The sequence below is a fragment of the Penicillium atrosanguineum genome (assembly GCF_028827265.1).
Source record: "Penicillium atrosanguineum strain IBT 20685 chromosome Unknown utg000002l_segment0_segment0, whole genome shotgun sequence".
In the NCBI taxonomy this organism is placed as follows: Eukaryota; Fungi; Ascomycota; class Eurotiomycetes; order Eurotiales; family Aspergillaceae; genus Penicillium; species Penicillium atrosanguineum.
The window spans coordinates 2,943,956-2,967,688 of record NW_026623134.1 but is presented as its reverse complement, the minus strand read 5'-3'; the positions used below and the strand labels follow the sequence as shown (position 1 = coordinate 2,967,688).

Here is a 23,733-nt window from a genome sequence, read left to right as displayed (position 1 = left end):
TCTGCGAGTCTCACTTTCTACCTATCCAATCCTTTGCCCCGTACATCGTCCTCGTCTCTTGACCTCTTGACGCCACCGATCGCGATCGGACCGAGCTCCATAAGATGGCGCAGTATTTCTTCGATCTCCTCTACAACTTCACAGATTGCATGTGCTGCTTCCCCAGTACACCGCAGCTGAAGATCAACAACCGCAGTTTCAAGCTTCTGCGACTCCTAGGCGAGGTATGAGACCAATGCACGCGGCTCCATGCAAGATAACGATCAACCGTGGCCTGAGCTGACAAGCAATTTGACAGGGCGGCTTCTCCTACGTCTACCTCGTTCAAGATAAAGCCACCTCCGAGCTATTTGCGCTCAAGAAGATCCGCTGTCCTTTCGGCCAAGAATCCGTGTCACAAGCGCTGAAGGAAGTCGAAGCGTATACCCTGTTCACATCTACAGAGAACATCATCCATTCGATCGATCACAGCGTCTCAACAGAATCAGGCTCGAAGTTCCGCTCCGATGGCGGCGACCCTGGGTCGAAGACAGTCTACATTCTGCTGCCCTATTACCAACGCGGCAACCTGCAGGACGCCATCAACGCCAACTTGGTCAATCACACTCGGTTCCCGGAGAAGCGCCTGATGATGCTTATGCTTGGTGTGGCCAATGCGCTTCAGGCTATGCATCAATATCGCGTCAAGAGTGGCGCATCGTCCACGCGCAAGGCAAAGGCGGTGCGGGGAGAAGGCGAGGAAGCGGACGCCGAGAGAACCATGCAGATGAAGCCGAAGCGGCGCGCGAGCCATCGTGTGGATGACGAGGACGAGGAGAACGAGCCATTGATGGATGATGAGGTGACTCAGAGTCAGGAGGGTGTTCAAGATGGAGGCCTGCGCCCCTATGCGCACCGTGACATCAAGCCTGGTGGGTTTCCCGTTCATTCGTCAAGGTGGAATAGCTAATGATTTGTTTGTTAGGTAACATCATGATTGATGACGACGGCCAGTCGCCCATTCTGATGGATCTCGGCTCCCTAGCCCCGAGTCCGATTGCCATCACCTCCCGTTCCCTAGCACTGGCAGTGCAGGACACCGCTGCGGAGCACAGCACAATGCCCTACCGTGCTCCTGAGCTCTTCGACGTGAAGACTGGGTCCATCATCGACACGAAGGTGGATATTTGGTCCTTGGGCTGCACTCTCTATGCCTGTTTGGTCGGCAAGAGCCCCTTCGAGGCTCGTAGTGACGAGACTGGTGGTAGTCTAAGCATGTGTGTGTTGGGAGGAGATTGGCGTTTTCCCGACGAGAAATCGAACGCGACCAAGGGTAAAGGAAAGGCCGGCGCTGACAAGGACGATGCGTCCAGTAGCAATGGAAACTCGATCAGTGAGCCAGTCAAGGAGGTCGTCCGCAAGTGTCTACAAGTCGAGCCTTCGGACCGACCCGATATCGAAGAACTGATCCAAATGATCAAAGATACCATCAAAGAGTTGCCAGATGACGATGGCGTTGCCGGTCCATCTCATTGAGCATACTCATGTTCATTTTTCATTTTCATCTTTATATTTTCCCATTCTCTCCTTGCGTTCTCTATATTGCATTCCATCAAGGTACTCGGCAGGTTCCGGACTGTTTTTGCGCAGTATGTGATTTGGCGATCTGTACAGTATTTCTTACCACGCAAATTGTACCCTAATTTAGGCATCTAAGGGCTTTCCAAGTTCTCTTTCTGTCCGCTCTTTTTTATCTGTTCCTTGTCATTCATGATGTTTCCAATTATGGCAAATCTTGCATTCACCGTCCAGACGATAGTGCCCCTTCTCTCACGGCACCGTTGGTGACGTCCTTCACTCATCCAGTTAACTATGATATCTCGACACTGTATCGATATTGAACTTGCAAAGTAGATCAATGCGTTCCCTGTCAAGGTAAGTAAAACATGCCAAGTACCAAGCTCAGGCCAATGAGGTTTTATGTGGCTATGGCAGTCATAGTCATGACCTATCGACCCGGGTAGATGAGACTAGCCAGAAGCTTGAAGTGTCTGTTGATGGGATTATCGGATTCCCTACTATGACGGCTGCAGCGTGGGAGCTTACGGATGATAGGGTGGAGGGGTATTTTCCAAGAAATTATCTTTGTTTTTCTGTGCTAGTTCAGGAGTTGTCGGAGAATTCGTCTGTTGGGGCGATCATTGTGTTTATGGCGACTAGTGTGAGGCAGGAGGCAGGAGGCAGCGACGCCGATGTGGGAGATGTGAATCTTGAGATAAGTGTGCCTTCGGAGTATTGGGTGGTCGAGATGCTGATATTGATGCTACTGCTGATTTGCGTGTTGAATAGTGAGTGTTGTCATCCACTTGATGGATGCCCTCGTCGATGTTTGCGAATATTATCTTTGTAAAGAGCTTGGCGCATAAATAAATCGCTTCGTTTTCGGCCAATCCTGGTGGTAAGTTACATCCAATCGATAGAGAGATGATTTGTCTAATGATTTCAGATATCAGTAGTTATATCCACTCCTCTATCTTCATGAGCGGAGTAGCTTCGTGGCTGCAATGCAAGAAAGAGGGCAAGAACTAATGCGACTTACATTTATCCGTCAGAGTTGACCCCCCCAACCCCATTCACCGGCTAGCCGATGAGAACCTACCGATTCTCCTGCAGCAAGTCCACAACTCCGTGACACAAGGCAGCGCCACTGTACTTCATGAGCTGCTTGATCCGGACCTCGATAGTAAGACCAGGCACCCCTCATATATAGAGAGCGGCAGGTCAACCTCGGACAACCGGGCGGCTTTCTGGATAATCGTCAAGTACCCGCTCTACCACAGATGGACTTCGCGCAGGCGAGAAAAGCGCAGCAGCGCTTTGGAAAAGGAGTTAAGAGTTTGTCCTATAATTACGTTACATACCAAAGAGACGTACATGGGTGAGAGCCAAGGACAGGGAGGAGTCAATCAGCGAGAGGGGTAGATAGCCTTCCTATTTCGAATCGAGTAACTATCTTAGTAGACAAATTGAGTTTAGGGATAAGTGTAGCCTAGGTTTGGGGTTAGCGGTGTCAAGTCCGCTATGCCTCGACCTGCCCAGACAGGTGTTTTGCACGACTAGATTGGCCGATGCGGTGCGGCGCTTTGGGCTTCGGGCTGGCCTCAAAGGCTTGGTAGGCCACAGATATATCTATCTAGAGTCTGTTCCTCGCGGTTTCCGTCCGAGATTCCGAGTTGCGCAATCTGGGTGGTGTCGCTCTCAAACTTGTCCGACTCTGTTCTGTACCTTTCCGAGACTGATTAGTAGATGAATTGTCACTGGCAGAGTCCCATCATCTTATCGTGCGAGCCCCCATAGCACAGCTTCTTACTCGGAATGCTATAGATATGTTCCCAGCCATTGTATAATGGGTAACCACAACAAACATAGCAATCGAATACGAAGAAAGGGGGAATGAACTCATAGAACCGTTTGTTATGATAACAGGCACCCCTTAGCCTCCTATAAACCACGCGTGGCAAATCAGTTCTTGTTTAGAGCACCGAGGAGGGCAAAGATCACCGTGCGGGGAAAGTTCCAAGGTTATCGGGCTCCAGAGCATTGGTTCTTATCACGAGCTGTGTGTGCTGCATTCCACTCGGAGTCACCACTTCCTGGCGGAACCTCTCCGCTTTTTGTCAACCTCTGAGAAGCTTCAAACTCACTGATAGCCGACGCGGGGGCATCGGCAACAAAGTTGCGCTTATCATGCTGTGACGTGCGTTCCATTTGTACTTTAAATATACCTCGACCTGCCAGTTCCCAGGGTTCCCTTTCCCTGCCCCTATCTCCCATTATGGCGCCGATTGTGGATAGTTCCGCCATCCCTGGCACGGTCACACTTGTTGATCTGCAACACGTTCTGAACACGCGTCATGTGGACGGGGGAAATGGGGATATTGTTCTTATCCCAACCCCGTCTGCGGACCCGGAGGACCCCTTGAATTGGAGTCCGAAGAGGAAGCTCCTGTCCACTATTTGTGTGAGCGTGTATGTTTGATTGTTGTGCGTGGGGCATGGATTCATCACTGATTTGATTGGGACTCTAGATATACATTGTTCACGGGTATTGCCTGCTCGGTCGTCTACTCTGTCGAAACCCAGCTGTCCGAGGAGACTGGTTTGTCGGTCAGCACGATCAATGAAGGCACAGGGTATATGTTCTTGTTGGCAGGATGGGGTCTGCTGTTCTGGCAACCATTCTCGATGCAGTACGGCAAGCGGTTGACATATCTTTTGTCGATGGCGGGTGTCTTGGTACGTTTTATGGTAGCTCAATGACAGTCAAGTGCTAACGAACACCAGGGCATGACAATGTGGGGGTATGGAGTCCTGCATCTTTCAGATGAAAATATAAGGCTAATGAACACACCAGACCATATGCGGGCACTAACGGCCAATGGATCGCCCGAAATGTCCTCTCGGGCTTTTTCACTGCTCCCATTGAAGCCCTGCCAGAGATCACAGTCACGGACGTCGTAAGTATCCGCCCACAACTACCAACGGTATACAATACTGACAGCACCAGTACTTTACACATGAGCGAGGAACTTACATGGGATTGTATGCCTTCTTCCTGGCTGGCAGTAACTACTTTGCACCTGTGATCTGCGGTTTCATCGCTCAGTACCAAGGCTGGCGGTGGGTGTTCTACTGGCCCAGTATTTTCGTCGGCTGTGCCCTAGTCTTCCTGTTCTTCTTCATGGAAGAGACCAACTACGTGCGCGAGCAAATTCAAGACACCACCATTGCGAATGTGCGGGTTGGCTCTTCCCACAGCTCTCAAAGTAGCGACCCGGAGAAAGCCGTGCCAAAGGCAGAACCCATTTTGACTGAGACTGGGGAGATCTATGCCAAGAAGACCTATGTGCAAAAGCTTTCCCTCTTGGCTCCCAAGCAGAAGCAGAACAACATGTTCCGACAGCTTTGGCAGACCTTGTATTACCTTTCCTGGCCGGTCATTTTCTATGCTGGGTATGTTGCTTCGTGGATCAGATGATCGTTCAACGCTGACTTCTCGCAGATTCTCTTACGGATCGTACTTGGTCTTCTTCAACATCCTTAACGGTACTGCTTCAATCATTCTGGGTGGAAGTCCGTACAATTTCGGGTAAGTGCAAGAACTTTAAAAGATTGTCGGCCGCCAGCTAATCCTTCGTAGCTCTTCCATGGTTGGTCTGAGCTACCTCGCATGCATCTTGGGCGTGGCTATTGGGTAAGTTAGATCTTCTCCAATGTTATTCTTGTACACATTCCTAACCCAAACAGATCCCTTTTCACCGGCCGATTCAGCGATTGGCTGACTATTAAACTGGCTCGTCGCAACGGAGGTATCATGGAAGCCGAGCACCGTCTATGGCCCTTCCTGGCATGTCTGTTCCTCGTTCCCGGATCCCTCCTTCTCTGGGGTGTTGGTGCTGCACACGAGGTCCACTGGTTTGGTCTTATTGTAGCGATGTGCCTTTTGGCCTTCAGCAATACCTGCGGCATTACTCTCAGTGTCAACTATCTGGTAGACAGCTACCGGGAGTTGAGTGGCGTGGCGATGGCGAGCGTGATTCTAGTGCGAAACACCATGTCTTTCGCCATTGGGTACGGAATTACACCGTGGATCAACAACATGGGCTACCAGAATTGCTTCATCTCAGCGGCATTTGTTGGCATGGCATGTGCGGCGGTCTTCCTTGTGATGATCAAGTGGGGCAAGGCGTTCCGAGTGCGTAGTCGCGAGAAGTACTGGCAGATTGTGCAGGAGAACTGGGAGAAGGGAATGGGACATTAGGAAGGAAATATTAGGATGATAATGAATCAATTGATGCGAGGAATTACACAAACACACAAATACACGAGGTGCATCTCAAGATAGCGACAAGGAATGGCGTCACTGGCCAAGCTTTCGGGTGGAGACTAGACCGCCCCCGCAATTGTAGGCTGCTCTCATTCACATCTTCCTTCTGCAACAGACACAGATGACAATACGAGTAGCCATCATTGGCGCAGGGTATGTTGAGTCCTCGCTTGAGCTTCGCATGTACTAATCCTCGCAGCCCCGGTGGCCTAGTGACCCTCAAGACTTTGCTGGAGGCGTCCAGTCCCGACCAGCAGATCGAGGCGTATCTCTTCGAAGCGTAAGTTTCTAGGCCCATGTTCACATGAAATATCTAATCCCTGATTCTATAGTGAATCCGACGTCGGCGGTACATTCAACTATCGCTCTTACGAGAACGCCGAACTGGTGAGCAGCAAGCAATTAACAACGTTCTCGGACCACCGCTTGCCGTTGAAGACTCCCGATCACGTCTCACTGCCTGAATACGTCGACTATCTCCGGTCTTATGTCGAGCGATTCAACCTGGGTCCGTTCATCAAGTTCAATTCTCCCGTGCTTCGCGTGTCTCCGCTCCCGAGTGGTTCTAAATGGGCTCATCAGGTGAGCTACGTGGAGGGCACGAGCGTGGACAAGGAGGAGAGAATATTTGACTGTTCTCATATTGCGGTTTGCACTGGTCTTCATGTCGAGCCTAACATTCCGGATATACCGGGTATTGAGAATGTCCAGGGTGATGTATTCCACTCATCGCTATACAAAGGCCGGGATCAGGTCGCCGGCAAGAAGGTCCTAATTCTGGGATGCGGTGAAACAGCAATGGGTAAGTAGATTCCTATCGACTGAAATGAGCTATCTGACACACTCGAAGATATTGCCTACGAGTCCATTAAAGCAGATGCGGAATCGGTCACCATGTGTTTCCGCACCGGTTTCCTCTCATTTCCCAAGCAACTCAGCCGGTTCCAGGTATTTGGCAAGGCCTTCAGTGGAGGCCTTCCAATTGACGGTCTCATCACCAACCTCTTTGAAACCGCCTATGTCCATAGGGCAGTCGCTCAAAGCAGATTACGCTGGTTTATTTCGGACTTTGTGATTAAGCGAGTCCTTTGGTTCCTGACCGGAACCCAAGCTGGCATGAATCAGCATGTCGGCGCCCTTCCCAAAGAGAGACTGGGAAGGGCCTTCGTCTTTCTCAACAAGAGTAATAAGGCGATGCCGTATCTCAATCGTCCTTACAAGACGCATAATCCTTTTTTAGCCTTCATTGGCAACCGCTACATTGACCCACCGGAAGATGCGGAATCCGACCGAGCAGTCGACACTTGCACCTGGCCGAAGTATATTGACGATAACGGAATTGTGCACTTTCAACCCAATCACGACAGGAAGGATTGGCAGCGGTTGAAGAACAGAAACATCACGCCGAACTGTGTGGTCTATTGTTCTGGGTATGTCAATCATGCATGATGTGCCTACTTTTAAACTAATGTTTCATGCAGCTACAAACAAACATTCCCTTACCTCGACCCATCATACCCGACCGCATCGGATGCCCAAATCCGAAACATCGTCAATCCTTCTCACCCAGACATCGCATTCATCGGCTTCGTGCGTCCCGGCGTTGGCGCAATCCCGCCCATCGCCGAGCAACAAGCTATGTGGTGGACAGCCTTAATCACTGGCCGTATGAAGATGCCCATGGATCCTCCTCACTATCATCTTCTTGCCGCCAAATCGGCTCGAATTCACTATGGTGTTGATCACAGCGCATACATGAGCACATTGGCCAAGGATTTCGGCGGTGCACCAGGGTTACTTGAGTTGTATCGTCGGCATGGGTTGCAAATACTGCTCATCTACTGCTTTGGTGCATCATTTGTTACCTTCTACAGGTTGATGGGGCCGTTTGAATCATCTGTTGCACCTGAGATCGCTCGGACGGAGCTGGCCGAGACAATCCTCCGACGAGGCTATATTGGAAACCTTTTCTTTGGCGTGATACCGATGCTGTTTTATGGTCTCGTCAATTCAGTGGCCTTGCTGCTCGATTTAGTCGGGCTGCTTCCTCGTGAACAGGAGATGGAGTGTGGTGAAGGAATGAAGGGTAAAGCTTGAGTTCCAAAGCATCTATCTACACCGCGCAACTCGACATGTATCTAGAATAGAACCAAATTTTTAAAAAATTCTTTTTTACAACATTTCGGGTTGAACTTGAATATTAAAATCAAGCCAGACTAATCTTTCCCTCCTCATCATAGAGAATCTCTCGAACCTTCACTGACCTCAAGTGATCAACACCTCCAGAAAGTTCACAATCATGATAGAACAAGTACCACCTGTCCTGGAACTCAACAATAGAATGGTGCGTCGTCCATCCGAGCACCGGCTCCAGAATCCGGCCTTGGTAAGTGAACGGACCGAACGGCGAGTCACCCGTAGCATATACAAGATAATGCGAGTCTCCAGTTGAATAGGAGAAGTAATACTTTCCACGATATCGATGCATCCAGGCAGCCTCAAAGAACCGCCTCTCATGATCATCAGCCCGAATAAGCTCGCCAGCTTCCGTCAAAATCTCCAACTCGCGCGGCGGAGAAACAAAGCTCAACATATCATCCGAAAGCTGTGCAACTCTGGGACAGAGGGCCTGCACCTCATCACCAGACGGCTCATTAGGGCCCGACAGACTCGCATCAAAAACAAGCCCATCCATCCCATTCTCTTTCTCACCTCCCTTCTTCCAACACTGCAACTGCCCACCCCAAAGCCCCCCAAAGTACAAATACGCCTTATCCCCATCATCCCCATCCACAAAGACCGCCGGATCAATACTATAACTCCCCTCGAGGGAAGTCTCTTGAGGAACGAACGGACCCTGCGGAGCTAGCGAAACAGCAACGCCAATGCGGAAGATACCCTCCTGATCACGCGCAGGGAAGAAAAGATAATATTTCCCATTCTTGAACGCCGCGTCAGGAGCCCACATCTGCTTTGAGACCCAGGGGACGTCGTGCGCAGATAGTGCGATGCCGTGGTCTGTTACCGGTCCGTCGATTGAGTCCATAGAGAAGACGTGATAGTCTGTCATGTCGTATTGGTCGCCATTGTCGTTGAAGGAGATATCTGTTTCGCGGTCATGGGAGGGGTAGATGTATAGTTTATTATTAAAGACGTGGGCGGATGGGTCGGCGGAGTAGAGATGGGTTATGAGAGGGGTTGGTTCGGGCATTTTGGTGTTAGAATGTTGTGTATAGGTTGATGGTGGGAGCAGGAACGTTTTAGTTGGGATGGTATATGCGCGAAGGGGAAGCGGCTATTTAAGTCCACGGATGGCTAGTGGCTCACGATAGACCGGCAATTGGGGACAGAATACAACTTTTTTACATTCAGGCACCGCGGAAGTATTTATTCAATGCTGTATAACCGTTCAGGACCCTGGTTTTATCCGCCACGGCTAAACTGGGGAAATGCGGCGTCTACTCCGCGTGGATGAAATAGGTAAAGCGCGTCCATATTCTGGCAGCCCCTCTTCGCGTCGACAGAAAGCCGCCAACACCTGGACGATTGGGAGATGAAGCATTGTAGTCTCTCGCGTTTACTATGGGGTTCGCTTAGCTAACAACGCTCATTTTCTCACATTAGAGGTCAGAAATTACCCTAAAATACGTGAACACGAGCTAGTAGCATTGGACCGATGGATCGCACTTCTGTGAGACGTTTCTCGCGTCTGTATCCGTCCTATCCAACCATCCAACCATCCAACCATCCAGTCAAGAACTAAACCTGCTGCAGTTGCGCTTGAAGTTTGGCGAGATGCCGCCTTGCTCTTCTACATCCTCCGGGTGCCTGGTGATCTCTATGTTTAATTTCAGCTAGCCATATGGGTAGCCCACATCCATAGAAGCGTCACCAGTGCGATAAAGAACCCGCCGACAGTCCACGCTGTATTCCAGCCGTAAACGAACTTAGCAGCAACGACCACCGCCAGGAACGCGATCACCATCAAAGGCAAGAAGACCTGACTTTTATTGTGTTTCCAGCCTTCGGTGATTGCTATTCCCCTGAACTTGAGCTCTATTAAACCCGGGCAGTGCAAACTGCGCCAAGAGTTCAATTCGCTCAGGACGTCCCTATAATGTTTCAGTTAATATCTGCTTCACTGTGTATTCCATAAGTCACTTTATCTGTACCACTCACTCACCGATGGCTACATATTAATTGATTCTTTTCGAGAAAGTCATTCGAAGCAGCGAGGGCAGGTTTGGAGAAGACGTGTCTCATCAGTCCGAGCGTATTCAAGAGTGAAAGTTTCCGTCTAGCAGCACGGAGTTTTGTTACTGGACATTCCCCCATGCCATCAACCCCCGGTAAGCAAATAAAACATTCGCAATACAAAGCGCAATCCGCCTCTCCTGTGTACCGATCATACGAACAAGCCCACGGGAGAACGGTATTATCGATACTATGTTGCAGTCTTTTCTTCTCGGCGGATATGTCGCTTTCTGTATACATTCCAATATACTCGCCCTTTTCTCGACCTTTCGAGGCTTCTTGAGACCCTAGCATCGAGATCTTGATGTGTTAATAAGTGATTTTCTGCAAAGGAACAACGCACTATCACAAACCTCGACAATGTCAACTCGGTTGATGCTGAATAACGGAAGATATTTCCTCCAGTGCCCTCTGCGCGCGTACCAGGCTCTGTTTATCTCACCCCACGTAGCTACCTCATCTTCTGTATTCAAAACAGGTACTGGCAAAATTGAGCAGCAGGACTTGTCACCCCAGCACAACAGAACAACGGCGGATCCATTGTCTGCACACATTGGTTCCAACTCTTTCGTCAGTGCTTCTATTCGAAGATTGTGTCTCTTCTCCCGGGGATCAGAAATGGGAGAGTATGATGCAGAAGTGCTGGCTTTGTGTTCTCCATCTCCGCTCCGTTCGTTTATTTCATCCACGGGTGAGATACCATTCTCAATTTGGAGTAGAGGGGATACCCGGGTACCAATCCGCTTATCTCGTGACATGCTAGGTCGGCGTCTGAATGGGATAGTGTGCACGACTGGAGGTATTGAAAGTAGAGGGTAATTCGAGATAGGCAAGGGTGGGTTACGTCGGAGGTGACGAGGATAAATTCCAGGTATTGAGCTTTGCGCTAAGTAGAGGCTCTGTTCTTGTTCAGTACAATGTGTTTCAACTTGCAATTCGTCACCCGCAGCTCTTCGCGCTGGTAGTAAGGCTTTATAGGTTGGGCGAGGATAGTCCATTTTTGTCGACGGTTGTCGTTTGAAAAGACCCGGGGTGTAATAACTAAATACTGATAGGCACAAACTGCGGCAAGGCAGAAAGTCTTGGGGCTGTGGCGCCAGTGTTGGTGTCGTGCATCTAGATGTGGTTGGTTGAGGTCCTCAGGCTAATGCAGTCATGCCTAAATCCAAGGCTACTGAAGTTCGGCGGGCTCAACAATTTCTCGATATGCTCTTGCTATCTAGTATGGTTCATATTGGTTGTCCAGGAGCACACGAGAGTACTGAATATAGGGCACAGAGGTTGTGGTGGACTACTTATGACAGGTGACAGGTAAAATGGCCGCACCACGGGGCTATGGCCTTGCTACTCGTTACTTAGAGCGTCGACATCTCTAGAAATCGAGAAGAGTAAGTAAAATAAACTAATTAGAGAGCATAGAAGAGCCTCACGGAGATCCAAGACAGACTTCTTCACCAGGAGCAATTAATCAACACACGATGCAGCCTAGAATAGCCAACCACATAGCGTAACGGGCCCGATCAAAGGCACATAGATTCAGTCGGCCAGCAACCAACAAGCGCCTGAACCAGCGCCACATCACTTTGCACCATACCTATATGCCACCTACATTACACAGAAAGAAAGTTTGACCGCTTAATGCTGTCTATTATAGCCTTTATAATTTTCTAATAAAGATAACCCGACATGTATTGCTTCCACAAATGCTAGGGCCTCCAGCCTTTTAAGGTCGCACATAACATCTCTTCGAGCGATGGCCTGTAATAAACGGTAATTTATGAAAGGGCAGGTGAGGTTCCTGTCCCATACTTCTCAAGAACAAAGTCAACATCTTTGTCGCCGCGCCCCGAAAGGTTGACTAGTATTCGTTCGGATGAAGGGCGCTGCGACGCCAACTGGATTGCAAAGGCCAAGGCATGCGCACTTTCCAAAGCAGGAATGATTCCCTCGGATTTTGTCATGCGGAAAAATGTACTGATGGCTTCCTCGTCGGAAATTGCTGCGATGGAAAGCCGACCAGTTTCATGGAGCATCGCAATCTCTGGCCCAACACCGGGGTAGGCGAGTCCCGAAGCCACAGAGGAGACACGAGCAGGCATACCGTCATCTTTCTGCAGCATCACCGATCGAGCACCATGCAAGGTTCCCGGGCTTCCATAGGAGAGCGTCGCTGCGTGTTGGCCTAGTTCATCGGATATGCCCAGAGGCTCCACAGCGTGCAGAACCACCCCCGGATCTTCAATGAAGCCCGAATACATACCCATCGCATTGGAGCCACCTGCGACACAGGCAACCACATGATCGGGCATGCTTCCATTTGTGATGGACCTGAATTGCTCACGGGCTTCTCGACCAACTACCGCTTGGAAGTCTCGCACAATCATTGGGAAGGGATGTGGGCCGATAGCCGATCCGATCGCATAGAGCGCATGCTCATGCTGCTCTACATACGCGTTGAATGCAGAATCACTAGCCTCCTTAAGGGCGGACTGGCCTGTAGTTGCTGATATCACGCGCGCGCCGAGCAGCTGCATACGACCGACATTCGAGCTCTGTTTAGCAACATCAACCTCCCCCATGTGAACTTCGCATTCGAGACCAAAGTAGGCCGCTGCAGTGGCTAGCGCGACGCCGTGCTGGCCGGCCCCGGTCTCGGCAATCAGCTTCTTCTTACCCATTTTCTTGGCGAGAAGTGCGAAACCAACACAGTGATTGATTTTGTGCGCGCCGGTGTGATTCAAATCCTCTCGCTTAATGAAGATCTGAGCGCCCCCGACCTGATTGGAAAGATTCTCGAGGTAATGTATCGGGGTCGGCCGCCCTTGAAGGCCGACCCGCGCCTTGTTGAGTGCATCCTGGAATTCTGGCGTTTGATGAAGCTCCTGATAGCTGCTGGCCAGTTCTTCCAGCGCAGGCCGAAGCTCCGGTGGATAGTGGTTACCGCCAAATCGACCGAAATATCCTTCAGCGTTGGGGTAGCTTTGGAGGTAAGAACGTTGACTGTTTGGCTCCATGACTGATCCTCGGAGACGAGAGGCAGCGCTCAGCAGTTTTAACTTGAACTTTTGAATAGGACTTATAATTTATGTGGCGTAGGCCGTAAGTTAGCAATAGACGGACGAAACTAGATTTGTTAAGAAAGCTTGGGCTAAGTCGAAAGATAGGAGGGGGGGGGGGGGGGGGTATTGTCGATAGATATCTGATCGGTAGTAATATCAAAAGTCTGAGTCATTTTATAGCTTCTCGCTTGCTGGCCCCCAAACCAAGCCGCGACCCGCTTCCGAAGGAGTCTTGGAGCGCCGCGGAAGAGTTCCCATAGAAAGCTGCAACCCGCCAACTATTTGACCTGCCTATGCAACAAGAATTTATGACTCGACCAGTTGAGTAGAGGTTTCGGTAGGAGATGCTATGTCCTCCACTGGCGCGTTCTTTTCAGTGACGCCCTTAAAACCGCAGCCCTCGATTAAGCACACATCCGATGAATTGTTCAGAGCCTCAGGATGACCCGCAGAGACTCGACTCGACCCGACCCGGCCCTCCACCCGTCAAGAACGGGTCTTGGGGTTCGCAATCCAGGACCCGCACGTTATTTCTGTTTTCCATTTTTCTCTAACGAAGAAAAAAGTCGTGTGAGAATCTCCAAAGGCAAAATCTTTGTCAAGCTCGGTTTTTGCCTTAACACCCTTCTTGTATCAACTTATGAATTCAACCTGGTTCTTCACGTTGACAGCGCAGGAATTATTCGAGTTGGAGGCTTTAAGAGGGAAAGAATCAGAGAATCAGAGAATCATTGAAGCTCGAGGGCATGATGCAGGTCTAATACTGGAATTCTACGAGAGGTGGAAATGGAGAAATCAACTTCCAGAATTCAAATTTCCCAATAATGGCAATGAGATATAGACAATGAGCTGAGACGAACCAAAAATAGCGCGCTTTGCAGTTGCAGACGCAGACAAATCTTGTCCTTGGTCGACCATAATGAAATGTACCACAAACGCCTGGATAACGCGATCTCTTGGTTTCCAGTGAAAAGAAAAACCAAATAACCCCAAGTCGCATTCGTAATTACCAGAAAAATCCACAGTGATAATGATCAGACAGACGTATTGTTCATGCCCGTCGACAGGTCTGGCTCGTCTGTCACAGGGGGCAGCCCGACGTACTTGTTAATCCAGTTAAGCACTGTGCGGTGCCACAGGAGGGAGTTTTCGGGATTTAGGACCCAATGATTTTCGTCGGGAAACGTGAGGAATGCGCTGTCAATGCCGCGCATCTGCAGGACGTTAAATGCTGCGAGACCCTCGGCAATTGTAAGGCGGTAGTCCAGTTCATTGTGAATGATGAGGTGGGGTGTCTGCCATTCACTCGTGAATCGAGAAGGATCCCATTCCGCCCAGTTCTCTGGAACCTTCCAGATGGGGCCCTTTAGGTCGTGCAGAGGGAAGTATTGTTCCTCACTGGCAAGTTGCGAGGTCATGCTGAATACGCCGTCGTGGGTAACGAGGGCTTTGAACTTGCGGCCAAGGTCATGTCCTTGCATCCAGTTCATCATGTAGCCGCCGTATGAAGCGCCAAGCGCGACGGCCCGATCGGTATCAACGTAGTCTAGGTTTTGCTCGATGTATGCAAAACCTTTGACAAGGTCTTCATAGGGACGTCCGCCCCACTGGCCGCGGATGGCATCCGTGAATGGCTGTCCGTATCCAGTACTGCCTGTAGGGTTAGGCGTAACTACGACATAGCCCTGCTCGGCGAAGACAGCGGGGTTCCATCGGGTGCTCCACTGGTCGTTCCATGCGCCCTGGGGGCCGCCATGGATCAAGTAGGCCAGAGGGTACTTCTCGCCGGGCTTGAAGTAAGACGGCTTCACCACAAACGCATGCACTGGGTGGTCCTCGGCGCCTCGGAACCAAATCTCATCCACTTGGGCCGAAGAAAGACCGAATGCTGCACCTCCGCGACCATTCGAAGACACGATCTGGACATCTTCGGGATTAGATGGATCAATAATAGACCAAACGCTGTTGTCGACCAGGTTGCTGCTTGAAAGGAAAAGTTTGGGAGAGTCAACAGCAGCGGAAGCAACATCACTGACAAAGCCCGAACGGGTGAGTCTCCTCAACACATCGGGCTTAGCGTCCTTGATATGATCCAAAGGGAGCTGATAAAGGAGTCCACGTCCAAGCTCCTCGGCCTGAATAAGCAACGACTTGTCATCGTAAGCAAAGGAAATAGCTGAAGGACTCAGATCCCACTGTCCCTTTCCATTAGCTGACTCAAAGACCTCAATCATATCTCCATTCCATGGGTTTGGCACGTAGAGAATACGGTTCTTGTCAGACTCATATCCGTCCGTACCCATGGCCAGAAGAGCAATGGAGCCACCATCTGAAGAAAGAACAGGCGACGACATCGCGCCCCTAAGAGCGTTGACCTTGCAAATTTTCGCATTGGACGCACTCATACTCGTCCAGGAGAACATAGGAGCATAGTAGCAAGAACAAGCGGTGTGGGTAGCGGGATTGACATCTGGGTCTTTCGCAATAAACACGATAGCGGACGGGCTGATATCAAAGTCTCCGGTACCTCCAAATGGAGGAATCGGCGACTCAACAGCACCCAGACCCGACACAGAGATCAAATTCGTAAGACCCGACACGGAGTACTTACCCGCCTGTCTACGAGCAGGAGACAGCGGTGCCTGCTCCAACAGACCATACCAAATGGCATTTTTCTGAGGCTCGACATAAGAATCCCAGTGTCGAACAAAAAGCTTTGTATACAAACGACCCGTCGTATGCGGTTTTTTGGCATCATGGGGATTATACAGGGATCCGTCGGGGTTAGCCTTTCCGCTGACGGCAAACCCGATCTTGCCAGGCTCAATAACAGTCACTTTCAGATCGGAGACAGGGCCTGGAACAGTTCCTGCAGTGTATGTAGAATCAGCCTCACGAGCGTGGCCGACGATGAAGCTTGTGTTGCCGTTGGCTTTGGTTTTCAGCCAGATGAGCTGGTCTCCACCGCCGAGCCATTGAGGGTTGCCGGCACCGGGGTCATTGGTGATCAGGGCGGATCGGCCGGACTCGATGTCGATGACGCGGATCTCGTTTGTCTTGGAATGTGACTCGAAGGAGTAGGAGGTCTGGGTGTATACGGCCAGGGTACCAGATGCGTTGGGGGCAGCTGAGGACCGCCTGGGGGCGCCGAGGAGGACCCTGAACTTGGTCAATTAGAACGCTCCAAGGATGTGGTATCATGGTGCGAGGTACGACGATGACTGCTCAAGATCCAACACTTACTCGGGCGTAAACTTCATGGGGCGAATAGCCATAGCGGCTAAGCTAGCTCGAGATGAGGAGATGTGGAGATAAGATAGCTAGCAAGGAGCTTGGGAGAAAGTGGAGCTTCCGGTGAATGGTCCACGAAAATGCTCTAGAGATGAAAGAGCCCTGTCAATGCAAGTAGGGAGCAAGATAGAGTAGCAATGAGATGAAGAGCAGGGAACAAGGATGCAGGAAGGAAGGACGAGGCGCTTCCCAAGTTGGGGGGTGCAACGTGACCCATGCGGGGTTTACCAGAGGGTCCACTTCACCGGTGAAGAACTATGTGAATCACTAGCTTACCTTAGCTATGCACTCGCCACTTTACCGGAATTGATGAACAGAAGAAAACACCTTTTGTATCCTATGAGCCCCAAAACTATTATTACACATAAAAATGCAAAGTCATAATCTACTCCTCTTCCTCCTCACTCTCATCCTCCTCCATACCTTCAGCCGCGGTCACTGAGAAGGTAGGTGCTTGATCCACTCCGACATAGCTGTCGCTCATAAGGTAGAGAGTCAGCTCGTGCTCACCAGGAGACGGAACCACGTATTCCAAGCGCAGCTCCAGCTTGCGACCGATAGTAACGCGCTTGATGGCCAGCAGGCTCTTGGACTGCTCCTCGCCGACCACCAACCACCAGTTCTCCATCTTCTGGTTGGGGTAGAAGGGTGCGTGAACGACAGTGTCGGGCTCCTCGTCTTCTTCCAGCTCCCGCTCGATCTTGATCTTGAGATAGGCGGGCTCGCCAGAGGTGACATTCTCGGGATCTTCGACCTCGAAGTCCATTTCGAGGTTGGGGTACTTCTCGTTCGTGAAAGCGGCTGCTTGTGCCAGCTGCTTGTTGTTCAAATTGAGATGCTTGACAAGAGTGGCGTAGTCCTTGTTCTCGGTAGGGTCCATAGCGTCCATGAATTCGAAGATATCGTTGATCCTGCCAATCATGTTAGTGCTTGTTTGTTCACCAGGAATCGTAATAACGTACTTGTACTCATTGGCCACCTGGATGACCTCAGGCGAGAAGTGAGGAATCTGTTTGAGAGGACTATCGCGGTCCCACATAGCTTGAACAACCATCTGCGACAGCTCCATGGCGTTCATGGCATTGATGTGACCCTCAGACGAAAGCACATCAACACAGGCGCTCAGCAAGTTAAGCACCTTGCGAACGATATCTTCCTGGTCCTTGGCCAGGTCAATAGGCAACTGCATACGCGAGAAGTGCGCCTGGAGAAGAACGAAGGCCTTGAAGTGGGGCGAATCAAATGCGGGCTCCGACATCTTGACGGGACACCGATCATACACGCGGCGGAGAACATGATCCTCGTGGCGACGCATCTGGACAGATTCGAACTCGGTGGCTGAGGTGACAATCTCCAAAATACCCTTGAGCTTGGTGCGAGCCGACAAAGACAGCAGGAAGGTCTGCATAGTGATGAAGGAAATGTTATAGTAGGCGCTGATCATGGCGGCGTTGAGAGGAGAAACACTGTCATCCTCCTCATCCAGGTCGATAATCTTTGCCTCCGACAACTCCTTGAGCGTGTTCTCAACAAGCTCTGACAAGAAGGTACTCAAGCCCTCGTGACTAACATCACTCAACCCGTAGAAGCTGGGGTTCGCAAGCAAACGGCGGTAGAAGTAAGTGTAGGTCATCCAGTCAACTGCATCCTGGGTCGAGGAGACGGTCCTTGTGCTGGCCTCGGTGACAAATGCGTCGTGCAGGTAGACCTGGAGATGACTCTCCACCGGCATAGCTTCATTCAAGAACTTCTTGTAGTACTCGCGCTTCACAGCAGGCACCATCAAAACACCCCGACCAAGCTTGTCTTGACCGGGACGAGAAGCCTTGCCGAACATCTGAAGGATCTCGCTAATAGGGTAGTCAATGTAGCGGTGTTCACGACCATCAAAGAACTGAGTGTTCATGACGATAACCAGATGAGCGGTGACATCCAATTCCCAGCAGCAATCCCGCGAGGCCAAAAGGACCTGGATTGCACCGATTTTGAAGAGATGTGTAACAATACGCTTATCACCCAGGCTCAGGGCCTCGTGGTAGTAGCCAACACCGTGGCTCAACGAGGTGGCAAGAGTCTGTTCTTGAACACGACTCAGCAGTGGTGCAAGCTCCTCTGCATCTGCGTTCAAGAAGCGATCTTCATCATCGTCCATGGAACACGCTGCCAAAAGATCCATGGCGGTAGAACGGGTCTGCTTGCGACTGGGCACAAAGACCAGAGCAGGCTTGTCGGGTGAAAGAGTCAAGATCGATTGGTAGGCAGGGCGAGACATGGCAAGCATGAGCGAGGGGAAATGAGGAATGGTAAAAGACTGAATGTGGAGTTCCAGAGGCACAGGGCGAGCGTGCGGGCTGAAATTGTAGATAGTGTGCTTGTTGGCACCGATCCACTCGCCGATGTCGCGGGCGTTGGAAAGCGGCACACTCAAACCAAGAATGCGCATCTCGTTCTCAGTCTGAAGAGCAATGTAATGCATGCGAGAGACAACAACCTCGTACACGTATCCACCGAAACCACCAAGCATGTGAAGTTCGTCAGCGATGAACAATTGTACTGTCTGGACGTTCTTGCGTCGCTGCCACTGGCGAGATAGAACATCCCACTGGACAGGAGTGGCGAGGATAAGGTCAGCCCGCTCAAGGAGCTTCAGGTCCGCAGTTGTTTCGCCCGTAAGCTTGACAACGGTCTTCCCACCACCAATGTTACTAAGACGCTTCTCCCAGTCGGCAAGACGGAGGTCAATCAGCTCTTGGAAGGGAGCAATGTACACTGCACGGCCACTGTTCTCACTTGACCAGTGACGCAGCAAGGCTAACTCAGCGCACACAGTCTTACCGCTTCCAGTGGGAGCACCGATGAAGACATTGTCATCCGAATCAAACACGGACTTGAAGACCTGAGTCTGGATCTTGTTGAAGTGCTCCCAATTGGGGTACAGCTGCTGGTACTCCTCGCGTTTCAAGGCCTTGACCGGCGCACGTTGCATGTCGAGAAGAGGAGTGTGAGGAGGGAAACGTTCCGGTAAGATTAACTTCTGGAAGGAGACAGCAATCTTGGTCTCAGAGTGCATCCAGCGGTCAGACACCAGAGAAATGAAGTAATTGGGAGGCATCGGCTCGGTAATTGATACAGTGAACTCCACAAGGTGCTCGTTCATCTCAGCTTGAGCAAATTCGCGGCGCAGCAAGAATCGGTCGTGGAACAAGATCTCTTCGCCATCACAGTCTTCAACAAGGATCCAGAAGTCCTGCGCATTGCCATGAATGGCATCATCCCACACAAAGTTAGGGGTGATGGTCAATTCAACACGGAGCATGGAACGAGTAATAGGTTGAACCTGAGCCTGAACTTCCAGTCGGGGAAACTTGGAGACCAGATCGCAGACAACTCGTCCAGATTTGGGCATGCCAAGGAGCTCGCCCATACGGGGAGGGTCCAGGTCGAAGTAGCTAGCCCAGGGCACATCAATACGCTCGGCCTTCTGCAGAATATCGCGAGGGCAGTGAGGGAACTGGCGCAGGGGAGACATGGTTGGCCACATGCGCTTCTCGGCCATCTTACACAGGTCAAGAGCAGTCTTGGCCACAGCTGACCAGCCCTTCTTCAAGCAAATCTCGAAGAGCGCACGAATGATACGTCCGGCAGACTGAGTAACGTAAACCAGATCTGCCATCAAGGCAAGGCCGTCCAGGCGGAGACGGGAGATGTATGCCTGCAGGAGGACGTTGATCTTGGCGTGAGGCTCATCAATCGTCTCCTTAACAGGCACTGGCACACGACCCAGCAGCTTTCCAAGCTCCAGCTTCTCGTCTTGGCGGACAGGAATGTACTTGAACTCATCACTCAGAGCGAAAATGCGGAACAATTCAATAGTAGTGATGGATGGCTGAAGATGTTGGGCATAGGTGAGCATGGAGTTGTGGCCGATGTAGTAGTGAGAAGCAATTCGGCCGAGCTCAGTTGCTTGCAGGCGACCAGTCTTCTTCTCATACTTAACAAGACCAGATCTCTCAAGGATGGTAGCAGCGGAGTGGACGAGATCAACTCGCTTCTGCTCCAGAGCATCGTCGTTCTCGTAGTCTGCGCCAACACTGTACAGGCCTGGGGACCGAAGCATGCGAACATAGAGGTAGGTGTAACCCAGCCACTGCACACCCTCGTCACGGTCTCGGATGTTGCCTAGAACAATCTCCGCGTTCAAGTTATCCGCAAGCTTGCTAACAAGCTGGGACTCAATTGGCAGTTGCTGGTTCAAAAGCGAAAGGTAGTACTGAATCTCTGCCTGGGTTGTGATGATGATACCTTCACCGAATGTGTCGTATTGAGGTCGACCGGCACGTCCGAGCATCTGAAGAACATCCTGAGGGCTCAATTCGACCCAGCTACCCTTCTCGGGGGAGTAGACCTGGGTTCCCTTGATAATGACTGTGTGGGCGGGAAGGTTGACACCCCAAGCAAGGGTGGCAGTACAGACGAGAACCTGGATACTACCATCGGCAAAGAGTGCCTGGACGGAATCACGATCCGCAAGACTCAGGCCAGCGTGGTGAATACCCAGGCCATAAGGCATAAGGTCCTTCAAAGAAGCATCGTCAACAGACTCAGCTTCCTCAGTCAAAATTTGACGACTAGCAGCATCACTGCGCAGAATCTGGCCAATCGTCTCGTTCTCTATTGCCTTGTCACGAATGTATTTGGCGGTCTTGGCGGTCTCCTTCCTTGAGTGGACGAAGATAAGCATCTGGTTTCGGTTTTGACCAACCTGCTCCAGAACCTTGTTGTAACAGATGTCGTTCATGGTTTTCAATTGCTTGATGGCCTTCTTATCGGTGACGCCAATGAACTCCTGCTTCAGAGGGCAAGGCCGGTAAGAGCCATCGAAGTGGAAAACTCCCTTCTCGGGGTCGGCACGGAGGAAATTTGCGACATCACGGTAGTTGGGAAGAGTAGCACTGAGACCTACGATTCGCACCGGGTCACCAGTCTGCTCGACACGACGAATGATACGGCTAACGATGCTCTCAATGACAGGGCCGCGGTCATCGTGGAGAAGATGAATCTCGTCGATGACCACGAGACGGACGAGGTTGGTGTAGCTAGTCTCGGAAGCCTTTCTAGTGATGACGTCGAATTTCTCTGGGGTAGTGACAATGATTTGAGTGTCGGCGATTTGCTGCTTGGTGAGTTGGCGATCACCACTGAGCTCTGCTACTTTAATACCGTAGGGCTCAAGACGCTTGCCAAGGTTTCCGACCTGCTCCTGCACCAGGGCCTTAAGGGGAGATATGTAGATGATCTTGAAGTCATCCAGCATGATTTCACCTGTTTCCGGGTTGCGGTTCTTGCCGATCTCGCGGAGAATAGTGAGCATAGCAACGTTGGTCTTTCCAGAACCAGTCGGTGCACAGACAAGCAGGTTACCATCGTCATGGAAAGCAGAAGGGAAGCACTTGGTTTGAACCCGGTTCAGCTCCTTCGAGCTTCCGAAGCCAACACGAGCCCAATCCGGCAACTCGGTAGTTGGGATATTCTTTTCACCGGCATCTCTCTTGGCCTTGGGGGGCGGAACATGGATCTCTTCGTAGCCCTTGAAGGTACGCTTTGTTGAACCTTGAGGAAGCTTGACATTGGGGTTGGTCATGAGATGGTTACCCTGGTGGAAGACCAAGTTCTCGAGATTGATGAGGCGCTTAGGCTGAAGACCACCAACCAAATCGCCTTCGGTGGCAGGCTTCTTCTCGTCTTCTGCGGCTCTTGACGGGACGTCGACGTCCATCAGGTCAAGCTTCATCTTCTTCTCAGAGCGGTCGCCGAGATCATCTCGAGCAGACTTTCCTCGAATCTCATCCAATATGGCACGATGTCCAGCTTCGACCATCTGGCTTTCCACAAGGTTACGCGCGTCGGCATCTTCAGCCACTCGTCTCCAGCGAGTCACCCAGACAACCTTATCGCGGTTTGTGACCAATTTAGCAACAATTTCAGGATGGTCGTAGTCGAATAGTTCCATGAGGTCGTTCTCGACATCCCGGAGAGGCCGTTCAGATCCGTCCTCGGTCTGACCACCCATGAGCTCAAGAGCCTCTCGTGTCTTTTCTTGTTGCACGTGAGCATCTGAATACAAGTCACCGATTTGACGCTGGAGCCAGTACGCGTCGATCTCGCGCACAAGTACGTCCATGTCTGCCTTATCCTTGGTCTTGGTATCCCGTCCCATGCCGCCATCGATGACCATCTCATCATCCTCACCCAGACCTTCTGTGGGCTGGTCGACCTCGGGTCGGTCTTGGTCGTCGGCTTCGTCTTCTTCGGAAAGGTCGTCTTCGTCTCGAATTTCGTCCACGGTGCCCATGCGCTCATCGTCCTCGTCCTCGTCGAAAACAACAGCGACACCTTGACGCTCGTCGAGCTCTCCATCTGCTTCATCCAGGCCACCGTCCATGTCTTCATCTTCATCCTGGGCATCGTAGTCGGTAATTTTCTTTCCCAGGTTCACAAGCTCATTAAACTCCTTGGGGTTCATGGATGCGCCCAAAAGATCGTCGATTTCTTTCTTCTTGTCGAAATCTTTCATGTCTTCATCCTTCAGAAGCTCCAACACGGCATCAGCGGCACTTCGAACGACTTCATGGGGGACATCGCCAAGATTTGTGCCGGTAATCGTGAGGATAAGATCGTATGTCGCTCGCGTCGCCGGTGTTCGCGGGCGATATTTCAAGCCTTCGATGAGAGCATCGGATGCTGAGAGAATACCCTGGCCCCGAAGTTGTGCTGGTTGGCCACGTTGGCGCTTCTTCTGTTCTCGCATGAGGACGTCTTCGCCCTCGTGAATTGCACCACGTTCGACTCCTGGCCCAGCGGCCTTCTTGGTCTTCGGCGCATCGTCGCGGGCTACTCGCGACCCCATCTCTCGGATGCCGATACGGCCCGCAATAGACTCGGGGTCTCCAGACGCTTCGTCATTGGAACGGCTGATGAAACGACGGTCCGCCTGGAGGACCAGGTTGGACATCGCCGAATACTTATATTGTGATTGGTCGGTCATTTTGGTGGTGATGTGACCGTGTCACGAAAGCGATCCGAGAAGAAAAAACGAATGAGTCGCGACGGGATCGGCTTGGATGCGCCGATCAAAGTCGTCCACGCCGCGCGTAAAATGAAAGCAACTGAGAAATTTTCAGAAGGCCTCACAAACCTGACTCATCCTCCTGGCACAAGCAAGCTGACTTGAGGAGAGAGAAACGAAGGTCAAGGTTGATGAGA

General features: G+C 51.2%; 7 protein-coding genes across 7 annotated transcripts; 3 read left to right on the top strand and 4 right to left on the bottom strand.

The window, feature by feature from the left end:
• Positions 1–104: 104 nt before the first annotated feature.
• On the top strand, positions 105–1,515 carry N7443_002913 (putative serine/threonine protein kinase ENV7; the record flags this gene model as incomplete). The annotated part of the gene is made up of 3 exons (XM_056882969.1): positions 105–224; positions 299–911; positions 965–1,515. 3 exons carry the CDS (start codon positions 105–107, stop codon positions 1,513–1,515), a joined length of 1,284 nt encoding a protein of 427 aa, XP_056744810.1.
• A 2,299-nt stretch (positions 1,516–3,814) lies between these two features.
• Positions 3,815–5,800, top strand: N7443_002912 (putative MFS transporter; the record flags this gene model as incomplete). Its single annotated transcript, XM_056882968.1, has 7 exons — positions 3,815–4,008; positions 4,068–4,275; positions 4,377–4,496; positions 4,541–4,992; positions 5,042–5,128; positions 5,180–5,233; positions 5,287–5,800. The coding sequence occupies 7 exons, from the start codon at positions 3,815–3,817 to the stop codon at positions 5,798–5,800; spliced, it is 1,629 nt and encodes a 542-aa protein (XP_056744809.1).
• Positions 5,801–5,987: 187 nt separating this feature from the next.
• Positions 5,988–7,963, top strand: N7443_002911 (flavin-containing monooxygenase; the record flags this gene model as incomplete). The annotated part of the gene is made up of 5 exons (XM_056882967.1): positions 5,988–6,019; positions 6,066–6,146; positions 6,199–6,668; positions 6,717–7,296; positions 7,348–7,963. The coding sequence occupies 5 exons, from the start codon at positions 5,988–5,990 to the stop codon at positions 7,961–7,963; spliced, it is 1,779 nt and encodes a 592-aa protein (XP_056744808.1).
• Positions 7,964–8,072: 109 nt separating this feature from the next.
• N7443_002910 (glycoside hydrolase family 43 protein) lies at positions 8,073–9,077 on the bottom strand (the record flags this gene model as incomplete). Its single annotated transcript, XM_056882966.1, has 1 exon — positions 8,073–9,077. One exon carries the CDS (start codon positions 9,075–9,077, stop codon positions 8,073–8,075), a length of 1,005 nt encoding a protein of 334 aa, XP_056744807.1.
• A 2,818-nt stretch (positions 9,078–11,895) lies between these two features.
• On the bottom strand, positions 11,896–13,134 carry N7443_002909 (tryptophan synthase subunit beta; the record flags this gene model as incomplete). Its single annotated transcript, XM_056882965.1, has 1 exon — positions 11,896–13,134. The coding sequence occupies one exon, from the start codon at positions 13,132–13,134 to the stop codon at positions 11,896–11,898; it is 1,239 nt and encodes a 412-aa protein (XP_056744806.1).
• A 1,079-nt stretch (positions 13,135–14,213) lies between these two features.
• N7443_002908 (oligopeptidase family protein) lies at positions 14,214–16,454 on the bottom strand (the record flags this gene model as incomplete). Its single annotated transcript, XM_056882964.1, has 2 exons — positions 14,214–16,338; positions 16,423–16,454. 2 exons carry the CDS (start codon positions 16,452–16,454, stop codon positions 14,214–14,216), a joined length of 2,157 nt encoding a protein of 718 aa, XP_056744805.1.
• Positions 16,455–16,855: 401 nt separating this feature from the next.
• On the bottom strand, positions 16,856–23,515 carry N7443_002907 (ATP-dependent RNA helicase BRR2; the record flags this gene model as incomplete). The annotated part of the gene is made up of 1 exon (XM_056882963.1): positions 16,856–23,515. The coding sequence occupies one exon, from the start codon at positions 23,513–23,515 to the stop codon at positions 16,856–16,858; it is 6,660 nt and encodes a 2,219-aa protein (XP_056744804.1).
• Between the last annotated feature and the right edge of the window lie 218 nt (positions 23,516–23,733).